General features: G+C 44.7%; 3 protein-coding genes across 3 annotated transcripts in view; 2 read left to right on the top strand and 1 right to left on the bottom strand.

Moving 5' to 3' along the window:
* Positions 1-342: 342 nt before the first annotated feature.
* On the top strand, positions 343-14,209 carry LOC121864649 (facilitated trehalose transporter Tret1-2 homolog). Its single transcript, XM_042363770.1, has 11 exons — positions 343-539; positions 3,144-3,373; positions 3,820-3,921; positions 4,091-4,339; positions 5,117-5,245; positions 5,441-5,650; positions 6,273-6,469; positions 10,162-10,312; positions 10,492-10,635; positions 12,467-12,570; positions 12,827-14,209. The coding sequence occupies exons 3-11, from the start codon at positions 3,837-3,839 to the stop codon at positions 13,064-13,066; spliced, it is 1,509 nt and encodes a 502-aa protein (XP_042219704.1). The 5' UTR covers positions 343-539; positions 3,144-3,373; positions 3,820-3,836; the 3' UTR covers positions 13,067-14,209.
* Positions 14,210-15,702: 1,493 nt separating this feature from the next.
* LOC121864701 (formin-2-like) lies at positions 15,703-17,090 on the top strand. Its single transcript, XM_042363860.1, has 2 exons — positions 15,703-16,242; positions 16,734-17,090. The coding sequence occupies exons 1-2, from the start codon at positions 15,703-15,705 to the stop codon at positions 17,088-17,090; spliced, it is 897 nt and encodes a 298-aa protein (XP_042219794.1).
* Positions 17,091-18,420: 1,330 nt separating this feature from the next.
* Positions 18,421-26,042, bottom strand: part of LOC121864648 (protein artichoke-like) — a 50,386-nt gene continuing 42,764 nt past the window's right edge. The window contains exons 7-12 of the mRNA XM_042363769.1: positions 25,648-25,819; positions 24,109-24,247; positions 23,121-23,271; positions 22,661-22,810; positions 22,036-22,131; positions 18,421-21,655 (exon numbers count right to left, since the gene is read on the bottom strand). Of these exons, the coding sequence (XP_042219703.1) occupies positions 18,779-21,655; positions 22,036-22,131; positions 22,661-22,810; positions 23,121-23,271; positions 24,109-24,247; positions 25,648-25,819 (3,585 nt within the window). The 3' untranslated portion in view covers positions 18,421-18,778. The remainder of the gene's footprint in view (positions 21,656-22,035; positions 22,132-22,660; positions 22,811-23,120; positions 23,272-24,108; positions 24,248-25,647; positions 25,820-26,042) is intronic.

Below are 26,042 nucleotides of genomic sequence, written 5' to 3'. Positions count from 1 at the left end.
TGCTTGTCTTAATGTACGACAAGGAGACATGTAGGCTAGAAGCAGATGGTACCATGAGATTCTGCACAGATTTCAGACTAGTGAATACATAAACCAGAAAAGATTTTTATCCTATTCCCTGGTTAGATGACTACATTGATCATGATGGTAAGGCAAAGTATGTAACAAAGATTGACTTGAAAGGTTATTGGCAGGTACCCCTCACAGAGCGAGCCAAGCAAATTTCTGCTTTTGTAACAGATGATATTTTTCATTATTGCATATTGTTATTCTCGGATTAAGTCAAGATTTACTTGATTTAAAAATGTCGCAAAAACGCGCCTCTTATATAAGCGCTCTCTCCGTCTACCTGCTACCATTCGTTGACCTTAACGGAATCACCCCTGCCTCTTAGGGTTAATGAATACACTCGCTCACCAGCCGCCGTAGAGTATAGTCACCACCGGCTCCAGTGTTTCTGTCCTCCAAAAAAATAGACAAGGAGTCTGGAATATAACTGGTTCTTATACAGGAGCACACGGATATATTTCTTCTGCCAGGTACGCAACTCACCATCTCTTAGGACTTAGTATAGCTAGATATACTGTTATTATCAAGCACGTTAATTAAAGTAAGGTATTCGAATTGGAATGAGTCAAGTGTAACTATCTAACCATGATGTAAAAACAGATCTACCAAGATATTATGGGAAATTCTCGGCGTGATGGACCGATTGTTACGCCCTTGGCTGCGTAAGACATTCTGGTTGTTTTTGTATTATTATAGAGACTCTTTACATCCACAGTGTCAATACCCATAAACAAATTGTAGCTCTAGTAGAAGTGGATAAGTCAAAGCGCTTCCAACAAGTTTCTAATTTTTATTTTCCAAGTTTTTTGTAATTGATATTTACTGTAGATATGGGTCGAGGCTCTGTTTCTACAGTAGAAAACCGTGCTCTGACTGGTCTTTCGAATTGTGCTGTGATTGGTCGGCGGAATTATGCGCTCGTTTATTGTAAGCTTAGTTGTTGCTTTTTGTATCTCTTTATATGTATTAAGGAAAGTAGTTCTTCCTGTGTGTTAAGGAAGGTAGTTCTTCCTGTGAAACAAAACTGTTTTGATGTATCTGTCCAACTATAGATCTGATTATTATTTTTAATCTTACTTATAAAATTATTTTATTGAAATGAATTATTTTGAGAGACGATTACAGACACTATTTGCATCTCCATATGTATGACCAAACCTACACCATAAGTTAATGAAACATAAACAACTGTTCAGGCATTCTACAAGAGTAAGTTGACCAAGTGCATTATTCAATAGACGATGGCACAACATCCCCTCCATAACATTATCGTTGGTTCACTCAAGAAGCACAGCTCTCCACCTTCATTAAAACGAACATTGTCAAAACTTAATAGAACTTCAAGGTTACGTCTTATAGGTGATCACAGTCAGGGAGGGTTAAGGGAGCGAGTAGATCATGGTGGTGGTGGCAGACGCTGGGGGAGACACCTTCATTAAAACGAACATTGTCAAAACTTAATAGAACTTCAAGGTTACGTCTTATAGGTGATCACAGTCAGGGAGGGTTAAGGGAGCGAGTAGGGTGGGTGGCAGACGCTGGGGGAGAGAGGAGATGGTGGTGGCAGACGCTGGGGGAGAGAGGAGTATGGTGGTGCAGACGCTGGGGGAGAGAGGAGGCGGTGGTGGCAGACGCTGGGGGAGAGAGGAGTATAGTGGTTGCCAGACGCTGGGGGAGAGAGGAGTATGGTGGTGGGCAGACGCTGGGGGAGAGAGGAGTATGGTGGTGGGACAGGGGAGACAGACGCTGGGGAGAGAGAGGAGGGTGGTGGCAGACGCTGGGGGAGAGAGGAGGATGGTGGCAGACGCTGGGGGAGAGAGGAGTATGGTGGCAGACGCTGGGGAGAGGAGGGCGGTGGTGGCAGACGCTGGGGGAGAGTGGGAGGTACAGACGCTGGGGGAGAGTGGGAGGTGATGGTGGTGGCAGACGCTGGGGAGAGAGAGGAGTATGGTGGTGTCAGACACTGGGGAGAGAGGAGTATGGTGGTGGCAGACGCTGGGGAGAGAGGGAGTATGGTGGGTGGCAGACGCTGGGAGAGAGGAGTATGGTGGCGGCAGACGCTAGGAGAGAGAGGAGAGGTGGTGGCAGACGCTGGGAGAGAGAGGAGGAGGTGGTGGCAGACGCTGGGGAGAGAGGAGTAGGTGGTGGCAGACGCTGGGAGAGAGGAGTATAGCGGTGGCAGACGCTGGAGAGAGAGGAGGAGTATAGTGGTGGCAGACGCTGGGGAGAGAGGAGACATAGTGGTGGCAGACGCTGGGGGAGAGAGGAGTATGGTGGTGGCAGACGCTGGGAGAGAGAGGTATAGTGGTGGCAGACGCTGGGGGAGAGAGGAGTATGATGGTGGCAGACGCTGGGAGAGGAGTATGGTGGTGGCAGACGCTGGGGGGGGGGAGGTCGATGTATTTACTCACGTCCTATTAAAAGTGGAATCAAGAAGATGTCAGACTCTCATAATAAAGCTGAATAAGAAGGAGTTACACGCTGTCTCCCTCTTTCGTTTATTATATTAGGACGTGAGTAAATTAATCTTTTTTTTTTTTTTTTGAGTGAGTCCTGGCGTCGAAATTGCGCGGAGACTATTACGGTTCTATGCGCTCTCTTGTCCTCTAGTTAGAATTTAAAGAAGAAATAATGCATCTTTGGGAATGGGAATCCCGTGTCTTTAAGATATTAGAAAACAAATGTCAACTCAGCCGAGGCTTAAAAGATCACTAGTGTTTTTTTCAACTCGATCTGGTGATGTAAGCCAAGGTATATAACAGGTTTATAATGAAGTAACCAAGACCGAATGAAAAAGGTCATTAGCATAATAGTGAAAGCTCTCTCTCTCTCTCTCTCTCTCTCTCTCTCTCTCTCTCTCTCTCTCTCTCCACTGTGAGTATCTCGTGTAGTTTTTGTCAAGGTAATCTTTCTACCTGAGAGCGACGTAAGACAATGTCAGGTTACTTGAATATACTTTTTGTCATACCTGCCCATAAATTTATAAAGAGAAGGACAGACATATCTCCTTCTCTCTTTAACACATATGAATGAATCATGACCAGGAACTCCAAACATAGACCTGTGAATTGCAGATCACATCATGTATGGGGACGCCGGAGTTGATGTCATCAGTTACCTTGTTTACCTAATGTAATGGCCCGCTACTAGAGGTGGCCAACTGGCCATGCTGAGGGAAGGAGGCCAGTGGCCTGTGTACGATCCCTCCATTGTTGTTAATAATTTTGTCAAGGTGAAACTGTGGAGGACATCAGCTACGTCTCGCCGAAGGATGTCATTTGAAATAAGAGAGATGTACAGTAAGGTAAGTGAAGCAATACAATGGGTGGGTGGGTGGGTGGATATATTGATAAATACCTAATAAAATCCCCACAAGTTAACTGGCTTTGATCACATAATATATTAATAAAAACAATAATTCAAATTTTTAAATGTAATGCATATTAATGGTAATGGTTTAGTGTGTGGTAAGTAATGAATGATATTTTGGTTCATGTAAGTGAACCCAAAATATTCCCTGTAAGTTTATTGGGAATTAAATATTTTAACACTATTCTCTTACGGTATATAAGTACAAACACCCGGATTACTGAATTGTACCGCTTGTAAATATCTATTTTTTTTTCTCATCACAGCATTAAGACACTTAGTATTTAGTTATCATCAGTAACACATTCATGATGCATGCTATCAGGAAGCGAGTTTGTTAACACATATATACTGTACTGTACACACTTGTGTTGTTGGCAGGTCAGCTGGTAATCAACATGGAGGAGCTTGGAAAGCCAGCAAAAGACTCTCTGATGAGTAACAACCTTTCGTACTCTACACAGGTCTACGCTGCATTGTCAGGTGAGTCAGTAGGTAGAGCGCAAGTAAACAAACTAACCCCCAGATAATATATTGAGCATCGTGGTTTAACTTATAAACATGTGCGTTAATGATATCATAGGACGCTTTACTTACTATAAAGTAGACATCTCGCTTATGTTCATTTATCATAATTTCATCTCTCCGGCAGCTTCTCTAGGGGCGCTGGCCATTGGGAATATCATGGGCTACTCCTCCCCGACCGGGCCACATCTGCTGAGTAACTCCACGGGGGAGTCACTGCAGCTGAGCCAGACAGAGTACAACTGGTTCTCGTCGTCAGTCAACCTGGGCGCTGCTGCTGGTGGTCTGGTGGGCGGCCTGTGTATCAACACACTGGGCAGGAGAGGCACCATGTTGGCCTCCGTCTTGCCTTACCTGGCCGGGTGGGTGCTAGTAGGTGCGTGTAAATGGCGTTTTCCTATTCGTGAATCTGCAGTAGACGAAGGTACTTGCTGGGAGACTTGCTTACTACAGTGCTCTCTCTCTATGTATTGAAGATGTCTTCTCGGCCTTTCGTTTCAGGCTGAGAGAGATGAGGTCCCCTGACAGCTCCTTTGAGAACAAATGATTTAAAACTTCAACAAGATCTTCATTTTCAGATCCGAGGCTCACGGCAACGCCTTAGAGGATTTTCTTGAAACTTAGGTCACAAATTCCTTGTATATTGTAAATCGAAGTGAACTATATTTGAGGTGTTGTGTTGTTTAGAAAATTATCTCGGAAAAAGTAAGTTTCTACGTGTTGAGGTGCTTGAGACAGTTCATGTTCTAGCTAAGTCTCGCCATGATCTCCACCGATTGACTTCACGAATGAGACATACAGTATATGCTTTGAAAAGAACACCGTGTGTAACTGTGTATATCTTCTTTTTGATAGTAGTGCATTTTTTTTTATTTCAAGGATATTTCAATAAAACTTTCATCCACTTGCCTTGAATTCAAGTGAGTTAACTGTTTTTGGTACGTCACCTGGTGGTCACTTCTGGTACTAACTAATTTTCTCTCTTTAAAAATATAAATTAAAAACTCTACAATTTCTGGGTAATAATTGCCCTTATTAACCTTTTGTAGTTTTTTCTTTGTTTGGATACTTTCTCAAATGCTGAAATTATAATCTAAGTAGAAACGTTGCGAAAAGTGAAAATAGTAAAACACACATTTTCATTTGTTCGCAGGTTGTGCCCAGAACTTTGCAATGATTTTGCTGGGTCGGCTAATAACAGGTATGTGTATGGGCGTGACATGTGTGGCAGTGCCGACCTTTATTGCTGAGTTCTCCTCCGCCAACATCAGAGGCACCCTGGGTAAGTCTGCCTCATTATAATACTCCATAAACTATAGCCTCACCTCAACCAAGTCTAAGATATCCATTGCATTATGCAATTTGTACAGTACCAGTAATAACTATAACACTGCCCAAAATAGTGCAATACTATGAACCTGGTATTACTACTGTATATGACCGCCATAACAAACACATATGCTTGTTGTGTACACAGGCAGCGGCTTCCAGCTGATGATCACGGTCGGCGTTCTTTACGTCTATGGTTTGGCTCCGGCCGTCGGCAACTTCCGGTGGCTGGCTGTATCCTGCAGCTTCCCTATCGTTCTCCACATGATTATGGTCTACTTCACCCATGAATCACCCAGTTATCTTATATCTAAAGGGAGACATGAGCAGGCAGCAACGGCTCTCCAGTATTACAGAGGTAAACACAGTCATCGTTGCTTTCCTCTTATAAATCTTAGTCCCGTATTTACCATTGGAAAGGTTTTATTTAAGCATATTTACAAGGTGCACTAATCCTCAAAATCTCCTTCAGTTTGACAGATCACTAACGTGTAATTATTTCACGCTTAAATCTCTATGCGTTGCCAGCATAAAGGTACCGTACCGTCCATGTACAATGAAAGACAAAAGTCGTGTCGTGAAATTTGGTGAAAACATGTGCCGAAGGGCTAAACTTTTGGTGCGCTCTGCCTTGTGGTAGGGCTCTCATAATGCTTCACGAGTTATGTTTAATCTTCGGACAAAACCGCGACACGACTTTTGTCTTTGATTGTACATCTTGACTGGATGTACTGCAGGGAGGAGAAGGAATAATCTGAACTTTCTCGACTCCCGTGATAGTCAAACTCTTGCACTTTATCGAGACCCAGAAGGTTGTGTCGTTATAGGGTGTTATAAACAAAGTCCTTCTCTACCTAAATAATACAGACCTTCACGTTCCTTTAACCTTCTTCGCAAATTAATCAACTTGACATAACTAACTGGTCATTATCTCCTCTTCTCCTCGTGTTCTCTGAGGTAACTATCCTCCGGCTGTCCAGGAAAACATTACAACATTGAGAAGGAGCTCCGACAACTACAGAGTTATTTAGAGGAGACTCAGGAAAGAAAGCGTTCACTGGCAGATATTATGAGACCTTACAACCTGAGACCATTCATGATCTGCTTGATGCTGCTGCTGTCATCCCAGTTATGTGGAGTCACCCCTGTCATCTTTAACATGGGAATTATTTTCAAGGTGAGGCAACATACTGGCAACTTCCAGGTTCCTGCAGGTCGTCAACAACATTAAATATACTTTATTTTACATTATATGGAAAACAATTATATAATTTAATGTAGGGAGACAGGTAGATAGGACTTTTTGTACAAGAGATAGGACACGTAGGATTAGGGTGTGTTTTCCTGGGGCTGGGATAGGGCATGTAGCTGAGAGGTTAGACAGGGTTTTGTCAGGGGAGGGTACCAATCCAGTAGTGTGTCTTAGTGTGGGAGGAAACGACATAGGAAAGGTTAGGAGTGAGGAACTTTTGAAGAGGTATAGGGAGGCGCTAGGGAAGGTTAGAGATAGGAGAGGGATCCCGATAGTATGTGGTGTCTTGCCTAGAAGAGGGGTTGGTCGTGAATGGCTGTCCAGGGCAATTGCTATAAATTGCCGACTGGAAAAAACATTGTGCAAACAATGGTTGGGCATTCATTGATAGCTGGCAACGATTCTATGGCAACGACTACCTGTACAGTCGTGACGGAGTACACTTGTCTCGTGCGGGGGTAAAGACGTTGTCTGCATCCCTGGAGCGTGAAATTGTCACTCCAAAAGGGGGGTTTCGCCAGTAGAGAGAGGTCGGGGAAAGTGGGAGTCAAAAAACAAGCAGGTCCTGGGAAGTAAAATTAGTTACTCAGGACGAGGGGTAAAACAGGACCAGGGAAGGGCAGGCTTAAATGTATACTATACAAACAGAAGGAGCGTTCGAAATAAAATAGACTTGCTAAGAGCGGTTGTATGTACCGAGAATGTAGACGTCATAGCAATCACCGAAACTTGGATGAATCTGGCGAGCAAATTTTTTTTATCAGAGTACCACATAGAAGGGTACAACCTTTTTCACAAGGACAGGGAAGGTAGGAAGGGGGGAGGGGTCTCACTCTTCGTCAAGGATACATTAAAATGTTGTATTAATAATTCAATAAAGGGTGAAATAGGAACCGAGTCTGTATGGGCAGAAATCACGGAAGGAAGAGAAAAAACTAATTATGGGAGTGATTTACAGGCCCCCAAGTCTGGGCAAAGAAGCAGCTCAGCCCATATGGCAGGAAATAAGTAGGGCAGCAAAATGTAACAACCTATGCATTATGGGGGATTTCAACTTCAGAAATATTGATTGGAACAACATTGTAGGTGACTATGAATCTGAAGACTTTCTAGACGCAGTACAGGACAATTTTTTGAAACAACTAATTACAGAACCTACTAGAGGTAACAATATATTAGACCTAGTATTAACAAATAAAGAAAATATTATCAGAGATATCACAGTAGGGGAAGAACAAAGTAACAGTGATCACAGAGAAATCAGGTTCACCCTAAATTGGGAAACAAAAAACAATGACAATATGGTCAGAGTCCCAAACTTTCGGTTGGCGGATTATCAGGGATTAAGAAGGTACCTAGGTGAGGTCACCTGGGAACAGTCACGTCAGTCCCCAGTAGGAAGGGGTGAGGTCATAGATGACACAACAATTGATCATGACTATGATATATTCACTAGTATACTACATAAAGCACAAGAACAAAATATACCATACAGAAAAATTAGGTCAAATAAGAATGAGCCAAGGTGGATGACCAGAAAACTTAAACATGACATAGGAATAAAGAAAGGAATTTATAAGAAACTAAAGGGAGGGGAGGAGCAGCTCAGAAATAGGTATAATGAACTATCTAGGAATGTTAAGAAAAATGTAAGGAAAGCAAAGAGAGACTATGAAGTCAAACAAGCAAGAGAATCCAAGGCGAATCCCAAGGGATTTTTCCAGGTATATAGAACAAAAGTCAAGGACAAAGTTGGGCCTTTACAGTCATGGAGGGGAGAAGTGATAAATGGCAGTGAGGAAATAAGCAAAGCATTGAACAACAACTTCTTATCAGTTTTCACAGAAGAAATTCTCGAGGAAATTCCAGAGGTGGAACTGATATTTAGGGGAAAGGAAGAAGAGAAATTAAAGAATATCACTATCAGAAAAGAGGATGTTCTTAAGAGGATAAATAAACTAAAGAAGACAAAATCCCCAGGGCCGGATGAAATTTTCCCTCGAGTCTTGAAAGAGAGTAGGGAACAGATTAGCAGACCCCATGTAAATTTATTTACAAAATCATTAGACACCTGAGTTGTGCCAGACTTGTGGAAACAGGCAAATGTAGTACCCATATTCAAAAAGGGAGACAGAGCATCAGCGTCAAATTACCGGCCGATCAGTTTGACGTCAGTAGTGGGGAAATTCCTTGAATAAATTATAACAGATAGCATCCGATCGCATCTAGAGAAAAGCAAATTAATCAATGATTCGCAACATGGGTTTACAAAGGGAAAATCTGTCTAACAAATCTGCTGACGTTTTTTGGAAAGTCTTCCAGGTAGTAGATAATGACGAAAATTACGATGTTATTTACTTAGACTTTAGCAAAGCATTTGACAGGGTACCGCATCAGAGGCTTCTGAGAAAAATTAAGGCTCATGGTATCGAGGGGAAAGTTTTAAATTGGATAAAATCATGGCTCACCGATTGAATGCAGAGGGTCAGCGTAGATGGTGTTAAATCTGAGTGGGGCCGTGTAACCAGGGGTCAGTACTAGGCCCACTCTTGTTCATAATCTACATAAACGATCTAGATACTGGGATCAGCAGTGACATAAGCAAGTTTGCTGATGACACCAAAATAGGGCGGCAGATTAATTCAGGGCAGGATGCAAATGCATTACAGGAGGATCTAAATAAACTGCAGGGGTGGTCTGAAAAATGGCAAATGAAATTCAACACCAGCAAGTGCAGCATACTTAATATTGGAAGAACAAATACTGACAATGTATACAGCCTTAATAACATCAACCTAGAGAAGTCGACTTGTGAAAGAAACCTAGGGGTACTTGTAAGCCCGGACCTACGGCCTAGAAAACAGTGCGTTAATGTTCGAAATAAGGCAAACAGAGTATTGGGTTTTATATTTAGAAGTGTAAGTAATAAGAGTGCAGAGGTCTTATTGCAATTATATCTTGCGCTAATCAGGCCGCACCTCGATTATGCGATTCAGTTCTGGTGCCCTTATTATAGAATGGATATCAATTCACTAGAGTCGGTGCAGCGAAGAATGACGAAAATGATTCCGGAACTTAGAAACCTTCCATATCAGGATAGGTTAAAGAAACTTAACTTGCATTCCCTAGAAAGATGAAGAGTGCAGGGAGATATGATAGGAGTATTTAAGTGGGTGAAAGGAATCAATAAAGGGGATATAGATAAAGTTCTTATAATATCCGAGCAGGATAGGACTCGGAGCGACGGATTTATGTTGGATAAGTTTAGGTTTAGGAGGGAGATAGGAAGAAACTGGTTCACAAATAGGGTGGTGGACGAGTGGAACAAGCTTAGCAACTTTGTAGTAAGTGCTGGAACTCTGGAAAGTTTCGAAAGGAGGCTAGATAGATTCATGGATGATAGAGAGTGGTAGTAACTCTCGACAGGAGCTGCCATGCACAGGCCAACCGGCCTATTGCAGACTCCTTATTTTCTTATGTTCTTATGTTCTTATGTAAATGTTTTTGTTTTGTTTTCTGTAATGGTGTTATTGGTTCACACACTTAGTGGTGATTATAGCTTATTACTGCATTAATAACCACATATGCAGTAGGGAGTTAAAATGTTATCGTTGTAGGACGCCGGGGTGGGGTTGTCAGAGGAGGTGAGTGAGGTGGTGGTCAGCGTGGTGCAGGTGGCGGTGACTGGCGGCGCCTCCCTCCTCATGGACCGTGCTGGCAGGAGGATAATGCTGTTGCTGTCCGCCGCCATCATGGCCGTGTCAATTGGTCAGTCATCCCATCACAACATGTTATATCCCGATGCTGTTGTCACATGAACAACTCTGGATATAGAATAAACTAAAAGTTGTCCAACATCTTCAATGTAAACTGATAGTAAATTAAACATAGTTTCGCTGCCCATCATATTATAATTATGTAAAATAAGTTATTACTCTTGTTGACAGTGAGTCTGGGCGTGTACTTCTACCTGAAAGAACAGGACAGTGTGTGGGCGGCGGAGACCTTGGACTGGTTACCACTCACCTCCCTCATACTGTTCATCACCGCCTTCTCCCTTGGTTTCGGCCCCGTCCCTTGGCTCATGTTCGGTGAGTCCCTCCTTAAGAAAACCTACGAAGGGTCCCCAGGATTAGATTCAAAACTGCTTATCCAATCTACTCCATAGCAGTCCTTTCAAACTGCTTTTGTCGCCCATATATATATATATATATATATATATATATATATATATATATATTTGTATATATATATATATATATATTTATATATATTTCATTAGCCCAATAAAGCACGCGGACTTCTACATACAATCAACACCTCAACCCGCCAGGATTCGAACCCACGGCCCACAAGCCTATGACTGTGACCGGGGAACGCTAACCGCTGGACCACCAGGATACTAAAAGCAGTCCTAGACTTTGTTATATTTCACACAAAGCCTGTTCAACGAGCTTATGGCGCCGTGAACTTCTAATGGGGACCACCCGTATCACGTAGGTGGTCAGAGTAACGTTTTACCAAATCCGGCTTCGAAACACGAGGATCCATATATATTTCATTAGCCCAATAAAGCACGCGGACTTCTACATACAATCAGGCTTTGTGTGAAATATAACAAAGTCTAGGACTGCTTTTAGTATCCTGGTGGTCCAGCGGTTAGCGTTCCCCGGTCACAGTCATAGGCTTGTGGGCCGTGGGTTCGAATCCTGGCGGGTTGAGGTGTTGATTGTATATATATATATATATATATATATATATATCACTGTAAGTGCGCGTGATCCAGGTATATACAGTACTGATAACAACAAGAAAACACGAAGTTCCCAAGCGCGTTCGTGTAATTCACATCTTCAGGGGTGAGTACAGATTAAGGAGTAATTATTGACAAGGCTAATATATACCCTGTACAGTAAAGGAGAGCGAGATCAAGTCCCTAGGGACAGCAGGTGTCCACCATAAACACTTGTCAACCGTCAGTGAGACAAGACGTGCCCCGAAGGTGCTCCCGGTTTTAGCAGCCAGGCCGAGTCTGTTTGGCCCTGCCACTCCCCCTGCTCCCCAAATATGTAACTGTATATTTTCAGCCTTCTGGCTGCCAAGCTCTTTCAATAAACCGTTAATTATTATTATTATTATCATTATTATTTATAATCAGGTCATAAGGTAGGGTGACCCAACCCTTTCCTCTGTTACAAATCATCTTAATCACAAAATTGTCCAATTTGTACAAGCAATTAGTCAAATTCATGTTGACAGATTCGATATGTTTAAGAGATTAGATTCTGTAATGCTCCTTCTGACAATTGAATTACAATGTAATATTGAGGAGGCATTATCCCAGTCAATGTAATACTAATTACCTTTCATATGAATGAACAGAGCATTGGATTCCTGGCCTGTCCTAACACTATATTTATGCTGCATTTACAAGGTTCCTTGTAAGGAATGTAATACGCTCTACTTAGGCCAGACGGGAAAAGTTTTTATAACTAGACTTAAACAACATAAATAAATACATAAATAAATAAACTTATATATATATATATATATATATATATATATATATATATATATATATATATATATATATATATATATATATATATATATATATATATATATATATATAAAATCAACGACCTCACCAGCCAGGAATCGAACCCTCGATCTACTGGGTGGGACTAGGGAACGCTACCGACCAACCCACAAGGACACTAAAAGCAGTCCTAGGCTCTGTTATATTTCACACAAAGCTTTGTGTGAAATATAACAGAGCCTAGGACTGCTTTTAGTGTCCTTGTGGGTTGGTCTGTAGCGTTCCCTAGTCCCACCCAGTAGGTCGAGGGTTCGATTCCTGGCTGGTGAGGTCGTTGATTATATGTTCAAAGTCCGCGTGTTATATATATACTATTTCCGTAGGTGAACTACTTCCCCTCGAGGTTAAGGAAGCTGCTGGCAGTTTTGTTTCGTTTTTCACTCGTTTAGCTGCCTTCTGCATTACCCTCGTGTTTGTCCCTCTCCAGGTGAGTCTCTATGGCCCTAACTTTCCTTCCTCACAACTAAAGTCAGCATCAGTATAAACAATGAATATCAGACTCGACTGTCAGTTCATATAACCATACCAGTACTTACTATGACCAGACAGTATCCACATACCTGCTGAAATTGTTAATAAAAAGTTGAAGCTGCCTTTGTCGTTTAAGAGGTTTCTTGTTCACAAAGAGACGGATAAAATGCACACACACATATACAAATTGATAACCTGTCTCGTTTTCACAGACTGCCATGGGGGACTACGGTGTGTATTGGCTCTTCGGAGGAGTTTGTCTGCTGGCCTTGGTCTTCACCTTCTTGCTCGTACCGGAGACTAATGGCAAGACGCTGCAGGAGATCACAGCACATTTTGGAGGCCCCACAACCATGAGTCCATGCAATATGACCCATGAAGCCTGTGTCGCTGGTCCTGTACATAATACATCGTCAGGAGTGGACAACAAGGCATACACCGACTCGGTGTAAGCTGCGTATTATTTCAGATATGTGGATGTGACAGTGACCGAGTGATCACTTCGCTAAGCCAGCAAAGAGCTGATTGATAGGTTTTGTTTGTACCTGTGTGTGTGTGTGTGTGTGTGTGTGTGTGTGTGTGTGTGTGTGTGTGCGCGTGCGCGCGCTTTGTAACTAACTGTGTAGTATATCAGAGATAGGACCTTCTCAGCAGAAGTGGTACAGATGAAGTCAATTATACATGGCTTCAATCAACAATGTCAACTGACCGCTTGTCTGGACTGTGCATACTCGTATACTCATCATGAATCACCAGACGGTGCTAGGCTTGACCAGACTTGGCCAACACTGAAGCAGGTTCCGATAAATTCAGGAGCCAGTACTTACCCAGTACTTGCTAACAGTGCGTAACAGAGACGTGACCGACCGCCCAAGCGGCTAACGAGCCGATCAGCGTTGTAGAGGCTAAAGGTAAAAAAGTAAGTAAAAGTGATTTGGTCGTTTTGGAGTGGATAAGCGCCGCCTGCAGCATTTATTTAACAACTCAAATTACTCACCTAATGTACTGAGCAAGTCATCCCTACACAGCCAAGCTTAGAGAGTTTGGAGCAAACTTGAAGAGTTGAAGTACCCAATCTTCTTCCAGTTAAAAGAAGAAGAAACCACAAGAACACACAGGTGGTGGCCCAAGAGCCTCCATGCGAACATAGAAGAACCAGACCCACTATATGAACAAATAACACCATCACTTAACAAATGTAAATTAATACACATTACATGAATGAATGTCTAGCTAGCTTAGCTCTCCCCTCCCTCCCCCCCCTGGCCTCCCATGAGCGGGCGGGCGTCTGCTGTGTCTAGCCACCCCAACCAATTCCCTCGACTCAGCTAGGTGGACAGCCCACCTGTTATTACTCCCTACTACATTACTTCTCGTTTCTATTCTTTCATTCTCTCTTTCCTCTCCTCTCTCATGGCAAAGTCATGTCACTTTACTTCATCATCATCATCATCAGGATTAATTATATAAAATTAGTTATTTTCGTTTGTTTTTAATGATAATTTTAGTGATTAATAATTTGGCGATAACATTGATAAGTGATATTGCTTGAAAGTAACTTAATTATATTTCATCATAATATTATTTGGATGTATTTACCCGTTTTGAATAAACTGATATGTCAGGTCTTGTCTTGCTTTCTTGCACTCCCACTCTGGAAGAGCCCCTGGTGGCACCATCGCTCCTGAAAGTGCCCCTGGGTGTCTTCACCGCCTCTGGCAGGGCCCCTGTGGTTGCCACCGGCCCTGGCAGGGGCCATAAGGACGCCACCCTTGGGCTAGCCCTCTCGGGGCGCCGCCGGCTCTTGTGACAGCCCCTGAGGGCGCCACCGTATCTGGGAGGGCCTCTGCGGGCGTTGGCGCCTTTGAAAGGGCCCCTGAAGGAGCCACCGCCCCTGACGGAGCCGCCTCCCCTGGAAGAGCCCCTGGTAGCGCTGCCGCCCCTGGGAGGGCGCTTGGGAAAACCTCCTCCAATGGCAGGGCCCCCTAGAGACGTCGCCGCCCCTATGACGGCCCCAAGGATCGCCTCTCCATCTGGGAGGGCCCGTGGGGGAGCCACCGCTCTTGGAAGGCCCCCAGGGGGCGCCACCTCCTATAACAGGGCCCCTGGGAGCGCCGCCGCCCCTGGGAGGGCATTAGGGGGCGCCGCCATCCTTAGGAAAGGCCTTAGGGGGCTCCGACGCACTTGGGAGGTACCCTAGGGATGCAACCTTCTTTGGGAGGGCCCCTAAGGACGCCGCCGCCCCTGTGAGGGGCTCTAGGGGCGCCTACGCATCGGGGAAGGCCCCTGGGGTCGCCAATGCCCATGGGAAGGCTTCTGTGAGTGCTGCAGCCTTTAGGAGGGCCCCTGGGGGCGCCACTGCCCTCAAAGGGTGCCTGGAGGCACCACTGCCCTCGAAGGGCCCCTGGGGGTGCCACCGCCCCTAGGATTGCCCCTGGGAGGGCCACTGATGTCGCTGCTACCCCTGCAAGGGCCCCTGGGGACGCCGCCGCCCTTGTAAGGGCCTCTAGGGGCGCTTCTGACTGTGAGGGCCCCCTAGGAACGCCCCTGATCCTGTGAGGGTCCCTAGGGGCGCCTCTGCATCTGGGAGGGCCCCTGGGGTCACCGACGCCCCCTTGAGAATCCTAAGTGGTGCCGCCACCCCTTGGAGGGCCCCTGGATGCGCCACCGCCTCTGGAAGGGTCCCTAGGGGCGCCACCGTCCCTTGTGAGGGCCCTTGGGAGTTCTGCCGCCCCTGTGAGGGCCACTGGGCGCGCCGACACCCCTGGGAGAGTCCCATGAAGCGCCGCACCTGGTAGGGAAAAAGGGAGGTTCCCAGGGAGCGCTGCCCCTATAGGACCCCTGGGGGCAGTTGTTTTTGCACTATTTAGAGCAATGTGAGATATGACGGTAAATAAATACACCTCATCGCATTTCCAGTATCATCGCATCCTGAACAACGTAAAGGAGAATAAATATCCAACAGGAAAACATAAGTTGGCGTGTTGTTCTGACTGACTGTTCTGTTCTCCTATTGGCTGTCATTTCGTGGATTTACATTTTAGTCCACCAATCACAGTTAAGTAAGGGGTTTCTGGACGCATGTAATATGAACGACACCACGACCACGGGGCCTCCCAGGGATGGCGGTGTCCCCATTGACCCTCCCAAAGACGGAGGCGCCCCCAGTAGCCCTGCCAGAGGCACTGGTGCCCCAGGGGCTCTCCCAGGGACAGCGGTGCTTCTAGGAGCACTCCCAGGGACGGCGGCGCCTGCATGGGTCGTGCCTGGGTCGCCTGCTTCCCAAGGGGCCTCCTCTGGTGTGCTGGCTCCTCCAGGGAATCTCCCAGATACAGTGGCGGTCCCAGGGGCCCTCCCAGGAAACGGCGGCTCTTCCAGGGGCCGTTTCTCCGGGGGTAGCACCCCCAGGGGTCCTCTCAAGGGTGGTGGCGACCCCAGGCGGTGGCGTCTCCAGGGGCCCTCCCAGGGTCGGCTGTGCCCCCAGGAGCCTTGCAGGGGTCAATGGCGTGCCCTCTCAGGGACGGTAACGCTCCCAGGGGCCCTTCCAGGGACGGCTGCTCCCACAGGGACTTTGCCAGAGACACTGTCGCCCCCAGGGGCAGGTATTTTTCCACTTATTAGAACAATGGTTAGATATGACGTTAAATAAATACACCGCCCAATGCATTTCCAGTATCATCGCATCCTGAACAATGTAAAGGAGAATAAATATCCAACAGGAAAACATAAGTTGGGTTGTTGCGCTGACTGACTGTTCTGATCTCCTATTGGCTGTTATTTGGTGATTTACATTTTAGTCCACCAATCACAGTTAAGTAAAGGATTGCTAGACGTATGCAATATGAACGACACAGCGATCAAGCAAGCTATAGGGCTTTTGGGAGGAGGCGCCCCCAGGGGCCCTCCCACGGATGATGGTGCCCCGAGGGGCTCTCCCAGGGATAGCGGCGCTCCTAGGTGCCCTCCCAGGGACAGCAGCGCCCCTAGGGTTCCTCTGAAAGACGGCGGCGCCCATCGGGCCCTTTCCAGGGGCGGTTACGCCCCAAGGGGCTCTTCCAGGGACAGCGGCGATCCCAGGGGCACTCCCAGTGGAAGTGCAAGGGGCGGTGACGTCCCCAGGGGCCCTCTCAGGAACGCTGGCCTCCCCTGCGACTCTCCCAGGGGCCCTCCCAGGGACGACAGAGCCCCAGGTCCCTGCCAGAGGCACTTGCAACCCCCAAGGGCTCTCACAAAGAGATTGGCGCTCCCAGGGGCTCTCCCCGGGGTTCTCCCAGGAGCCCTCCCTGGAACAGTAATGCTCTCAGGGGCCGTGCCAGGGGCGGTAGTACCCATAGGGTCCCTCTCAGGGGCGGTGGCGTCCCCAGGGGCCCTCCCAGGGACGGATGCGCCCCGAGGGACCTTGCCAGGGACACTGTCGCCCCCAGGGGCTCACCCAGTGACAACAGTGCTTCCAGGAGCCCTCCCGGGCAAAGTTAAGCGCGGACTTACTGTAGTAATAATTATAATAATAATAATAATAATGATAATGATAATAATAATAATAATAATAATGATAATAATAATAATAATAACCAACCATAATTACAACAAGTTACCAATGACAACAAGTTACCAACCATTAATAATGCCTCACGATAAATAATGATGAAAAATCAGGTAAAGAAAAATAACATTGCAAATTCTTTTATATTTATTAATACAAAAAAGAGGGAGATTAAATAATGTAAAGGCATACATAGAAAAAAATAACTTTATACACGTATATATCACGGCTTCAGCTCATTTCTGTAGAAGGAAATTGCATTGAACAATAATCTAAAATAAAAGATGTTTCCAGAGTACATCAGGTGACTGGAATCTTTGCTTTTATTAATTAGATCATTGCATCTCAGGTAATAAGGCAAGTTTGACTTCTGACAACAAATTCTGAAGTTAAGAGGATAATCTTGAACACCAAACACGAGTGACGCTCCGGAGAACTGGCGAGGGTCTCCCTCCAAATGCTGCTTGAAGGTTTTCTGTTAATTTTTGTGGATATTATCATTGTTGCGGCCGGGAGGGGTTGGCGGACACCGGTAACTAGTAAATAAGTTCTCACTAAACCCTCCAGCCCCTGATGATGTGGCCAGCCATCTCCTAATGACCTGACTATGGTATCATGGACCTATCATGGCCATACAGTATAAACTGTACTGTACAAAGAAGTAACACAGCACTCAAGTATCACCTCCGCATGGGTGGCACTGACATGATAATATATATTTGTTTTCTAAAAGTTAGCACAACTAGAGATTACATTTATATACATTTTATACTATATATTGTACACAGCTGACGAATATAACAAAGATTTCTGTATAACTTACTTGAAGCTGGACATGTTAAATATTATATAAGGCGTTCTTCTACTTAAAAACGTTCAACTTACAAACTTTCAGAGATACAAACATCATTAGTGAGGGAGGTTACATGCCAGAACAGGTGTTTAATGTGAATGAGACTGGATTATTTTGAAGAAAATTCCAGATAGAACAAACATTACCTAAGAGGAGAAGAGTGAGCAAGGTTTTAAGGCTGTATTAAAGGGTGTAGCTGTACTAAATATCCATAATCTTTTCATTTTTTACAATATGTTTGGTATCTACAAGAGTAAAGTTGGACTTACAAACAAGCCTCAGGAACGTAACTCGTTTGTAAGTAGAGGAGCACCTTATATATATATATATATATATATATATATATATATATATATATATATATATATATATATATATATATATATATATATATATATATATATATATATATATATATCGCTGCACTATTAGTATTATAACTAACCTATCTATGTACATAAGTTGTCCCTTATTGAGGTGTGGAGGGGGAAGGAAGGAGGAAAATGAAGAGCAAGAGAAGAAACTGGAAAACACGGATGTGAGAGAAGATGGGTAGGTCTTAGATAAGCAAGTGTATAAGAATGTGAATGAGCGAGGCTGGGGTGAGGAGTTGAGGAGGATTGGGGAGGGGCTGGGGGGTTGGGGAGGGACTGGAAGGGTTGGAGCAGGGCTGCAATGAGGCACACACGGGGAATGGCACGTCTCAGCCAGGCAGGACTTGGTTGAGGAGTGGCGGAGTTACACTGTATGATGTCGATTGTCCTCCGTCTACCGGTGCTCCCCATGCTCACTCTCCGGGGGGTAGCTCATGTAGTATGGGGGATAGTAGTTATGCCCACTGTTAGCTCCCACCGTGCTATAGACGGGTGGGATGGGTGTGGTGGGCGGGGGCATCATCTTGAGGGTACCTGCACGAGAGGAGGGTGGAGGAGGGAGGGTTGGATAAGGTCCCGGGTAGCCTGCCCAACTGCCAGGGGGTGGAGGAGGCTTGAGGCAGGTGCAGTTCCCGTGACTTCTCATAGCCAGTGGCCCCGCCAGAGGTCCTCCGCGGTACTGGGAGTCAGAGCGGAGGCGGATCAGGCAGATGATGATGATGAGTAAGGCCACGAAGGCAACTACACCCCCCACGATCCCAATGATGACATTGTCCATATTGGTCAGGCCGCTGCCAGAACGTGATGGGGAATTGGATTTCTCAACCTCATTAAGCTCATCACTGGGTCGTCCGGTCATGTCGTCAAAGGTGATGATGTTGTCGGTGGTGACAGGTCGCCGCAGTGTTGTGGTGAACAAGGGAGGGTCAGTGGTGGTGGAGGTGGGCCGACCCTCACAGGTCAGGTCACTCTCACTCAGGGTAGTCAGAATAACACCCTTAAGATTCGTCGGGGCATCACAGGTCATGTTATAAAGGTCATCTCGGGTCCCATGGCCTACCAGCCAACGACGAAGAGTCCTCATGTTACAGTCACAGAAAAGAGGGTTTGAACCCAGGCCAGTGAGATGTAGATGACGCTGACGAGAATCAAGAGTATTGAGGAACTGAGGACTGAGGGAGGTGATGCTGGAGTCTGATACGTCCAGCTGTATTCTGGAAGACATCGGTACCGGGAAGAACACATCGGAACGAAGATCACTAACATTGGTATTGACAAGACCGATTTTCAGCTCAGGACTGTTGATGCCAGCAAAGGCACCTCCAGAAAGAGCCTCAACCGAGCGTCCACGGACAGTGAGGCTCCGGAGGCGAGGGTAGAAGGCTGGGTGGAGTTGATCATGCACCTCTCTGTCAGTTAATTCAATGTCGACCACTTCAAGCCCCGGGTGACCTTCCAGGATGCCTTGCACGTCCAGCACGACAATCAGTGGTAATGTGTGTAGGTGAAGCTCTCGTAGGGACCGTAGAGGATTGAGAGCCAAACGCTCGATGCGGTTTGCTCGGGGAAGGTGAGACGCTCGCAGGATCTCAAGATCGTTCAGGTAGTTGAAGTCACCACGAACAATATAAGCGAGAGGGTTGTAGGAAATGTCCAACACGCGAAGGTCGGGTATCTTGGGCCAGGCCATGGCGAGACCGTAGCTCAGGTTCGGTATCTTGTTTCGTGACATATCTAGCTCCTGGAGGTTCTGAGTCAGCTCAAAAGATGACTCTTTGATTTCTACAATGTTGTTGTCAGAAAGGTTAAGAGAAATTAGAAAACGGGCCTCGATGATGGGAACTTCTGTAACATTTGTGCCAGCGAGGCTGAGATGACGCACAGTCTTGGGTTCATTCAGCAATATAAATATAGCTTCTGGAGTGAGTGGGTTGTAAGATAAATCAAGCACCTTGATGTTGACCAGAATGTCGGCGTTGCTTGGCACGTTCTGGATCTTATTGTGGGCCATGTTGAGGTCACTTAGGAAGAAATACTGAAGACGGAGGGTGTTCACTGGCACATTGTCAAAGAAGTTGTGAGCCAAATTTACCGATTGAAGTTTCTGAATCTTAGTCCTCTGGAATATCATCTCTGGCAGAGTAGAAAGTTTGTTGTGGCTCAAGTCCAGGTGAAGACGAGCGATTCCCAAAAATACATTTTCTGGAAGTTCCTCAATTTGATTATAACTTAAGTTGAGATCCTGAAGCTGCGTCGAGTTCTGAAAGGCACTCTCAGCCACAGCTTCTATCAGATTGTTCTTCAGGCTCAGTTCTCGCAGGTGAGGAGCGTTTGCAAAGTCATTATTCTCAAGACTCTTGATCTGGTTACTCTCAACATTAAGGTGCTCCAGGTCACTAAGGTCACGGATAATCTCTGGAGGGAAGAAAGACAGTCGGTTGTGGGATAGACTCAGCCAGTTGAGCTTAGAGTGGAGCTGGAAGGCGAGAGGCTGGAGGAAGGTGATATCATTGTGACTCAAGTCCAAGATCCTCAGCTCCGTCACATCAGCTGGGATGGTCAGCTTGAAGTACTCCTTCTTGAAGGATGGCAACATGTTATTGTTGAGACGAAGGATGTGCAACAGAGCGATATTGAGGAAGGCTGTATCGCTGACACTCCTGATGGTGTTGTGGCTCAGATCCAGAGTGTGGAGGAAGAGAAGGTCCTTGAAGGCCTCACTTGGGATCTCTTTAATTTCGTTGTGTTGGAGGTTGATCACATTGATGAACGACTCATTGAACTGTCCGGGTCTGATCTCGACAATCTGGTTCATACTGAGATCCAGAGTAGATAGTTTCCTCACTGGGTGGAGGAGGGTGACAGGCAGGGAGGACAAGTGGTTCTCGCTCAGGTCCAGCATCTTTAGCTCCGGCAGGAGGACAAAGGCATCTGACGGAAGACTCGTGATGTTGTTCTTGGACAGGACAAGAGTATTCAACAGCGGGAAGTCAAACTGCGGCAGCTCACTCAGAAGATTCAGACCCAAGTTAAGCTCCTTCAGGCTCTCTCGCAGACCGATCAGACTCTCTGGGATGAGGTTCTGAAGTTGGTTACCGTAGAGGTTCAGACTCTCCAGGTACGTGAAGTTAGAGAACGTGCCCTGAGGGAGTTCCCTGATGATGTTGTGGGCGATGGAGAGGTGGTGGAGGCTGGTGACAGTCTGGAGGCTGCTGGCAGAAATCACTCCAACACGGTTATAGTCCAGCGTTAGTGACGTCAGCGTCCTCACCTGTACCAGTGAAGAGAAACATGTTAGTTTTCTGTTAATTTATAATTATGACTAAATATCATGTTATTACTGTATTATTATTATTAGTAGCAGTAGTATAAGAAGAAATTAACCCAAATGTAAATTATGAGGAAAAATTTTTATATTCATTATGATACAAATAAATATTTACATTGACTCTGTGACGTATACTGTTGATTGTTATGCCAGAATATAAGGCCACACATTTTTTTCCATTAAATCTTCTTTCAGAACAAATATTACATAACAAAGGCATCAGAGAACACTTCCTAACTGAGAGAAGTAAAAGTTAGACCTTGAGCATCATAATAACAGAGTACAATCTCATGGACTGAACACTCAAGAGGTGAGTTAGTGACCTTTGCCAAGGCGGTCCAGGGGATGGCCAGGATATTGTCGTCGTCTAGCTGCAGAGTCTCCAAGGAGGTCAGCCCCTCAAATGCCTCCTCCTCTACCTGTGGGCGAGACACCCATTAGTACCTATCAGTCTCTCTCACCTGGTGTGTAGAGCGGTCTCTAATATGATAAAATTTCAACTCTTTGAACACAAATCATTAATCTGCACATCACGGAATACCTAGCCAAGATTTTGAGCAAAATTAATTTTCAAAAATTCAAACCCTCGAACATGGTAGCATGGATATTTCTTTCTGTTTTTAAAACCGTATAATAATGTGTTTGGAGGTAAGCATTGACTTTACACCTTGGCTGTCCACCAATTGCCTGGTTTGTATGTTTAGGGAGGTGGGGGAGGGATGCACCCAGCCAAGTTGCCAGTTAGGAATTTCGAGGCTTGTAAGTGGCGTGGACTGTACAGTATATGTTGAATCAATATGAGCTTATATGACAATTTTGCTATATAAAAATATATGCTGTATATGTTTCTAAAATCAAAGTCTCGAGATATTCAGAATGAGCCATCGCTTGTCCTCACACTCACAAGACCGGAGAGTACTATTACTGTAGTTCCTCACACTCACTCACCTTCCTGATGGAGTTGACACCTAATTTGAGAGACTTGAGGCCAGAGAGCTGCCTGAATGTGCCGGTAGGAAGCTCCCCGATGTTGTTCCTCGTCAGATCTAGCTGTTGAAGGGTTGTCATTGGCCCGAGAGCCACCACACCACCTAGCGTCTATTGGAGGAAAATCAAACACACAAAATATTTTGTTAGAAGAATGATAAAACATACATTCAATGTCTCAACCAGTCTGCCACCCAGCCTACTAACCAGTTTATCAACCAAAATGTCAGCCAGTATGTTAACCAGTCTGTTAGTCAGTGTGTTAATGCGTCTGTTTCAAAGTTGTACTTGACCATGACCTCAAATCTTAACTGAAACCATTATATTTTACAGTGATTTTATTTAAAATTGCAGTGATCTTAAACTACTGAAGTGATCTTAGTTTAACCTGACCTTCCCAAAAATACCCACAAACACCTACCTGGATTAAATTATCATGAAGTATAAGAGTCTTTAGGTTGGTGAGCTCCTTGAGGGCGTCAGCAGGGATCTCCGATAGGAAGTTGGAAGACAGCTCTAACTCCTCAAGTTTGGCCAGACCACTAAAGGCATCGTTCCTTATACCAGATAGTCTGAAAATTTAACTTCATTGTGAAATTCCGCCATTCAGTAGATAAATTTTCTAGGTTATTACCTGAATGTTGACTTAAATCACCACACAAGTAATCTATATTTCATGTATATCCACAATGGAAATGTGGACAGGATAAATCTCAATAAAATCACACAGGAAAAAGGGAAACAACGGAGCACCTTAGCTTTTGTCTTTATTCAAGACATCTTCAGAGGCTTCTGAAGATGTCTTGAATAAAGACGAAAGCTAAGGTGCTCCATTGTTTCCCTTTTCCTGTGTGATTTTATGGAGATGTAATCTATAGTGTATCATGTAGTTGTTATTTTGGGTTATTTACTTACCCATGTAATTGTTTAATTATTTATGGAATACTGTACTATTCATTATTATGATTGAAACTTTCATTAATTTGATATTTTTTCTCTTATCAAAACATTTAAATGATAATAATAAAATAATAATAATAATAATAATACAAGCTGTTGCTTAGTATTACCCCTGATGCCATTATCCCTTGAGCGCTTCAAGGGGTGAATCTTGAGGTGATGCTCGTAAAGTTATCCAAGTAATATTTCCCTTTAACAGGGTCTTTAACACAGTCTAAAGTAGAGTAGAAGTGAAAGTCTTGACGGTGTATAATTATGATGGAGGTGCCGAAGAAAGAAACACACTAAACCACAGTTAATAAATAATGTATTTCTCCTAAACACGAAGTACTGTATATTGAAACTATTGACAAACGTAAGTTAGAATTAAAAAAAAAAGTTAAACATTGAAGTTTAACACCAAGACAGATACAAAAAAAAATAAATAAAAAGACTATCTTGAGGCCGACCTGTTGTACGAGAGGTCGAGAGTGATGAGTTCTGAGAGCTCCTTGAAGGCGTCATCCTCCAGGTTTATGAGGCGGTTGTGAGACACATTAAGGAACACCAGACCTGGAGCCTCCACCAGGGACGACTTCTTCACCGCCTCTGTAAGTCGGTAAATGATGAGTGCTATTCTGTCCTCTTCCTGTAGGTGTAGTGAAGGAGAAGAAGGGAAGAAGAGAGGGAGAAAGAGGGAGGAAGAGAGGGAGAAAGAGGGAGGGAACAAGGGAGAGAGAGAGAGAGAGAGAGAGAGAGAGAGAGAGAGAGAGAGAGAGAGAGAGAGAGAGAGAGAGAGAGGGGAGAGAGAGAGAGGAGGGGGAGAGAGAGAGAGGAGAGGGAGAGAGGGAAAAGAGAAGGAGAGAGGGAAAAAAGATGGACAGAAGGGCAACTCAGACATTAGTTTTAGTGTAGGAAAGGAGAGAGGAATGAGAGAACATAAGATGATAAGAACATAAGAATGGAGGAAACTACAGCGGGCCTATTGGCCTATACTGGGCAGTCCCGTTTACACCCAACCCCTATTGCTCATATATCCATCCAACCTACTGTATGTTTGAAGCTATCCAACGTATTCGAGTTAATGATGATATTTAGTAACTTGTTCCACTCATCCACTACTCTATTTCCAAACCAACGTTTACCTATCTCGCGCATAAATCTAAATTTGTCAAATTTAAAACTATTGCTACGAGTTTGAGTACCTTTGTTATATCACCTTTGTTTAACCCTGACTTCCATTTATACACCTCGATTATATCGCCCCTTAATCTACGTCTCTCGAGGGAATGCAAATTAAGATGCCTTAACCTGTCTCTGTACTCAAGGTTCCTAATGCCCGGGATTAGTCTCGTCATTCTCTTCTGAATTCTTTCTAGGGATTCTATATCCATTCTGTAGTACGGTGACCAGAACTGAACTGCGTAATCCAAGTGAGGTCTCGCAAGCACAAGATATAGTTTTAGGATAACCTCGCTAGTCTTGTAACTAACACTCCTTGTATGAACTAAAAGTACCGTGTTGGCCTTGTTTCGAGCAAATACACAGTGTTGACTTTAGTTTAATACATTTGGAAGAATCCCTTGGGATTTGACTTCGCCTCCCTTGCTACCTTCAATTCATTATTCCACTTTTCTTTTATCTCGGTCCTAACCCTACTGGTCAATACCTAATAATAATTTTGAGGAGAAGGGAATGGAAGAGAAGGGAATGGAAGAGAAGGGAAGGGAAGAGCAACTCACAGCCATTTATTTTGACAAAGGAGGGGAGAAAGGGTTTAGGAAAGGTAAAAAGTAGGAATTTTTGGGGTAAGTGTTATGGTGCAGTCAGACGAAGAAATCTACCCACATATGGCTGCTACACCAAACATGCTCTCACACTTGAGTCATAAAATATACCTTGGTTAGCATGTTTATGCATCATTAAACAGAAAATTGCTTGATATATTCCATATTCTTTCCTTCATGTGTAAAAAGGAATATTTCACAGCCTAATGATGCTTCCCTCACCTATATCATTTTCCTGCAAGGTGAGAACTTTAAGATTTGCCAAGCCTCGGAGAGCAGTGGAGGGCATGGCCAGGAAGCTGTTGCCCTCCAGATGTAGGACCTGCAGATCCTTGAGAGAGGTGAGGAGGCCAGTGTCCAGCTCGCGGATGTGGTTGTAGGCCAGGTTGAGAGTCTGTAAATGTGGTGGAAAGTAATCAAAGGGATCATTTATGTCTCAGGTCTTACAACATACAATCTCAAAAAATTAATACACACCGCTTATCAGATTTTGTGGCGACCGTGTGAGTGTTTGTATTGTATTACAAAAACAACATTGTTCTACAGTAATTTGTCCGAGTTTTTGCACATCACCAAGTGAAGACAATGTGTAAAGCAACATTGTCCTAGCATGTGAG

This window comes from Homarus americanus, unplaced genomic scaffold (genome assembly GCF_018991925.1).
Source record: "Homarus americanus isolate GMGI-L3 unplaced genomic scaffold, GMGI_Hamer_2.0 scaffold57965, whole genome shotgun sequence".
Lineage (NCBI taxonomy): Eukaryota > Metazoa > Arthropoda > Malacostraca > Decapoda > Nephropidae > Homarus > Homarus americanus.
This window is presented reverse-complemented; position numbering and strand designations above follow the sequence as displayed.

Coding starts and splice junctions, on each gene's coding strand:
- LOC121864649 (XM_042363770.1), top strand. CDS start 3,837: ATGGAGGAGCTTGGAAAGCCAGCAAAAGACTCTCTGATGAGTAACAAC. Junction 3,922..4,090: donor GGTCTACGCTGCATTGTCAG/GTGAGTCAGTAG, acceptor TCTCTCCGGCAG/CTTCTCTAGGGGCGCTGGCC. Junction 5,651..6,272: donor GGCTCTCCAGTATTACAGAG/GTAAACACAGTC, acceptor CCGGCTGTCCAG/GAAAACATTACAACATTGAG.
- LOC121864701 (XM_042363860.1), top strand. CDS start 15,703: ATGAACGACACCACGACCACGGGGCCTCCCAGGGATGGCGGTGTCCCC. Junction 16,243..16,733: donor TTCCACTTATTAGAACAATG/GTTAGATATGAC, acceptor TGACGTCCCCAG/GGGCCCTCTCAGGAACGCTG.